This window comes from Ipomoea triloba, chromosome 14 (genome assembly GCF_003576645.1).
Source record: "Ipomoea triloba cultivar NCNSP0323 chromosome 14, ASM357664v1".
NCBI lineage: Eukaryota > Viridiplantae > Streptophyta > Magnoliopsida > Solanales > Convolvulaceae > Ipomoea > Ipomoea triloba.
This window is the reverse complement of record NC_044929.1, coordinates 11,704,471-11,707,961: the sequence shown is the minus strand read 5'-3', so window position 1 is coordinate 11,707,961 and position 3,491 is coordinate 11,704,471. Positions and strand designations below refer to the sequence as shown.

At 36.2% G+C, this 3,491-nt stretch overlaps 1 protein-coding gene across 1 annotated transcript; it reads right to left on the bottom strand.

Annotated features, from left to right (window-relative positions):
• Nucleotides 1-971: 971 nt before the first annotated feature.
• LOC116004204 lies at nucleotides 972-2,746 on the bottom strand. The gene is made up of 3 exons (XM_031244160.1): nucleotides 2,361-2,746; nucleotides 1,510-1,620; nucleotides 972-1,437 (listed from the first exon to the last, which is right to left on the bottom strand). Exons 1-3 carry the CDS (start codon nucleotides 2,640-2,642, stop codon nucleotides 1,282-1,284), a joined length of 549 nt encoding a protein of 182 aa, XP_031100020.1. The 5' UTR covers nucleotides 2,643-2,746; the 3' UTR covers nucleotides 972-1,281.
• Between the last annotated feature and the right edge of the window lie 745 nt (nucleotides 2,747-3,491).

The window sequence follows — 3,491 nt, the reverse complement described above, 5'->3', positions numbered from 1 at the left end:
TTTGGCTAATGTGGAAGAGAGAGAAGAGGTGAGAGTTTCATGCAAGGCACGGGTTTTTGGCAAAAACTTGTGTGAGACCTTCTGACCATGAGACGGGACGAGTCGGGTCGGGTCAAGATACAAATGTAACACTTATATGCACAAATGTCATACTTATATGTTCAAATGTAATACTAATCAGAAATAAAATTTTTGTTACTTATACGGGTAAATGCAATACTTTTAAGGGAAAATACAATACTTTTACATTTCGATTTAAAAGTATTATATTTTTCCTCAAAAGTATTATATTTGCCCTTATAAGTAAGGGGCACTTGTCAACATTACTTATTATGAAAAATGTATTATTTTTTCTCTTATAAGTAACAAAAATTGTATTTTTTATTAATTAGTGTTATATTTGAGCATATAAGTATGACATTTGCACATATAAGTATGACATTTGCATGGTGCTTTGACCCGACCCGACCCGACCCGTCTCACGAACAAGGATGCGTGAGACGGTATCACACAAGTGTGACCCCAGGTTTTTTTGTCTCTGAAGTGGGCCCACCAAAACAAAGAAGCAGTACTGCTCTGGGCATGAGCAGCACTGAGGCGCCCAGTCGGGTACATGCAGGCGCCCAGTTAACATGCATATTTCTTCTTCTTCTTCTTCTTTTAACGTACTTTTCAATTTTTTTTCTTTTTCCCTTCCCTTTCATCTTCTATTTTCTAGTCACACATATAAAAACTACTCAAAAACTATGTCTATTAGAGATGTCCTTAGATAAAAAAAAAAAAAAAAAAAAAAATTGTGAACCTCACATATAAAAAGAAAAAAACTCAAATTATTGAGAATACCCTTAATTCTTCAGTATAATACAATAATAATGCATTAAATTAAAGTACGAAAACCATTATTATCTGCAGGGTATTGGTTTGGCCATTAATGAACAAAAATTGCACCCTGATACCTTAAAACAGAAACATTGTCACAACATAAAATATAGTAATTTAATAAACATTTTTTTTTGCTGACAAATCCCCATTTACATCATCAAACCTAATCAAACAAATCCAAACCCAACGTAACCAGCGCAGTTAATGACACAAATAATGAACCTCGTTTTCCCAAACTTAAAACGAGAAACATCCTGGATCGGATAAAGTAATGATACAAATGAAAGAACAATCTGATACAAACCACATCAAATCACCAAACTGTTACCAACTCAAAGATCATCAGAGTTATATATGGATTATGGTCACTGTTTATATATATATATATCTGTAACATAATTAGCGTAGAGAATCTAAGTTCTTGCTCAGCTCTTCCAGTTTCTTCATCCTCAGCTTTTCGCTCTCTGTCACTAACTCCATTAGTTTGGTGATTAGCTGAGCCTTCTCCTTCGTCTTCGTGTTAAACGCTTCCAGAACTTCTCTGTATTCCCTTTCCTGCATACCAATAATCCCTGTCATTCTAGTTTCTGTATTGATTTAAACTTTTAGTTGAGACAAAACAAGTACCTTTCTCTGACAAGTCTGCCCCAAAGGCTTCAATTCGCGACTGACTAGATCAATCCTCTTGCGCACCACCGCAACTTCTTTCCCCACCGGATCAACAAATCCTTCAAGTTCCTAGACCATGATTGAACCAAAAAGTTTAATTTGTCAGATCATGATGCATGTTCATATATAGTAACATAACCTTAATTAATTGTACTAAAATTATGTTTCTGCACATCTTGCATGTTCATAACACATTTTGAAGCATGCATCCCATGCATGATTTAATTTAAGCTTGGTACCGAGTAAACTTCTACTTGTGATCTTAGTTGTTCTGATCTTGCCACTCGAACCAACAAAGGATAAGAGAAAGTAAATTAAATCTGCCTAGTTTGTTTATAATTCACCCGCTTAAATCAAGAAGCCTATGCCAATAGACAACATACTACACAAGTTCAACTTAGAACATTATGGCAAATTATTCTATGGACTCGGGTCCACCTTGCAAAGATGGACCCGGATTCAAAATACACAATTTACCTATTGAATGTTCACAATCTACCTATTAAATGTTTACAATTCGGTATGTCAATAAACAGGAATCCACCTTTTCATGGTATAGTTATTAGAACATTATGATTACAAAATCAATTATCCAGCCAACTTGAGATTTAGACTCTGTATTTTTTTAAGATGGCAAATAAAATCCATAGTCATTATTGAGAATGTGCACACGGTCTTGTGACCCTATGGACAAGAATAAATGATACTAGATTTCTTATAGTCTATGACTTAAATAGAGAAAGTCAATATGTTGCTGGCAGTTGGGATATATATGAAATTTTTTTTTGCATATGGTGTTAAGTTGTTACCTCTCGGATTTCAGCTAAGCGTTTAGTTTCTTCTTCAACGCGGCCAAGTTGGGCCTGAACTCTGTCCGTAACTTCTCGGCGCCGCCGCTCGATCTCTTCCTCCTTTGCGCGGAAGGCGGAGAGGGCGGATTTGGTCATGTCCTCCGCCTCCCTGTCGTCGGCCATCGGACTTGCCATCCCGGCGGCGAAGCTGAGGATCCCCCCGGAGCTCTTAACGCACAACAACTGCGGCGAAGATTGCGGCTGCTCTATCATCTGTTTCGGAGTCGCCGAGGAGGCCATTGTTATAACCTCCCCTTTAATTTCTTCTCCTACACTTCCCCTTTTATGCTTTTACAAATATTGATGATGTCTGTATGTGACCTGTGATCCAGTTAATAACACTAATATATATATCAACCTAAGCTAGACTGGCTTTAAAGTAATGCCAGCCACATCCACCATCTTTAATTTTTCTTCCTTTCATGTGAAATGACCGGAATGCCCTTTGGGAAGAAAGAGACAGATCCCACCGGCCTTTTCTTGAACAAATTTTTGAATTAAAGATGTAGTGATACAGTAATTAGTGTTAATTATGATTCATTCTGGGCTGTAATAAAATGCGTGTATGATCTATATATCCAACGTAACAGAATTTATTATTATAAGGTTTCTGGTAAGACAGCTATTTTCTTGAGTTGGTAAGTTGGCAGCTTCATGCAACCACTAATATAATGTTGTTCTGAAGGTGGTTGTTGATCATAACTATGGAGTATTAAATATATGTATGCTGCTGCAGGCAAGCATTCATGATTATGACACCTTCAACACCTGGAAATTTTACTAATTTTGAACACGGGAGATGGTTTGTTGAATTGTGGGTCTTGGGGTAGTAGTAGGTACAGATTTATTTGTTCAAGTACAGGTAACATAAATCCAAACAAAGTTAATATATGAGTATACCTGGTTGTATATTAGTCTTCTTGGTTTGAGTCAGTTAATCATGGATAATTTAATTTGATTTATATATTTTTTTTACTGGTTAGGGTGCATCATAGGTAGCAACTGGGAGCTTTCTCGTAAATCAAAGTATACATATTTCCTCATTATATAATAAAAGGTTTTTCTTTGATATCGATAGTATCAGATATA

Bases quoted from the DNA above. Each gene is read 5' to 3' on its own strand.
- LOC116004204 (XM_031244160.1), bottom strand. From the start codon at position 2,642: ATGGCCTCCTCGGCGACTCCGAAACAGATGATAGAGCAGCCGCAATCT. The intron at 1,621-2,360 runs GTAACAACTTAA...ATCATGGTCTAG, and splicing joins GCTTAGCTGAAATCCGAGAG to GAACTTGAAGGATTTGTTGA. The intron at 1,438-1,509 runs GTACTTGTTTTG...ATTGGTATGCAG, and splicing joins GGCAGACTTGTCAGAGAAAG to GAAAGGGAATACAGAGAAGT.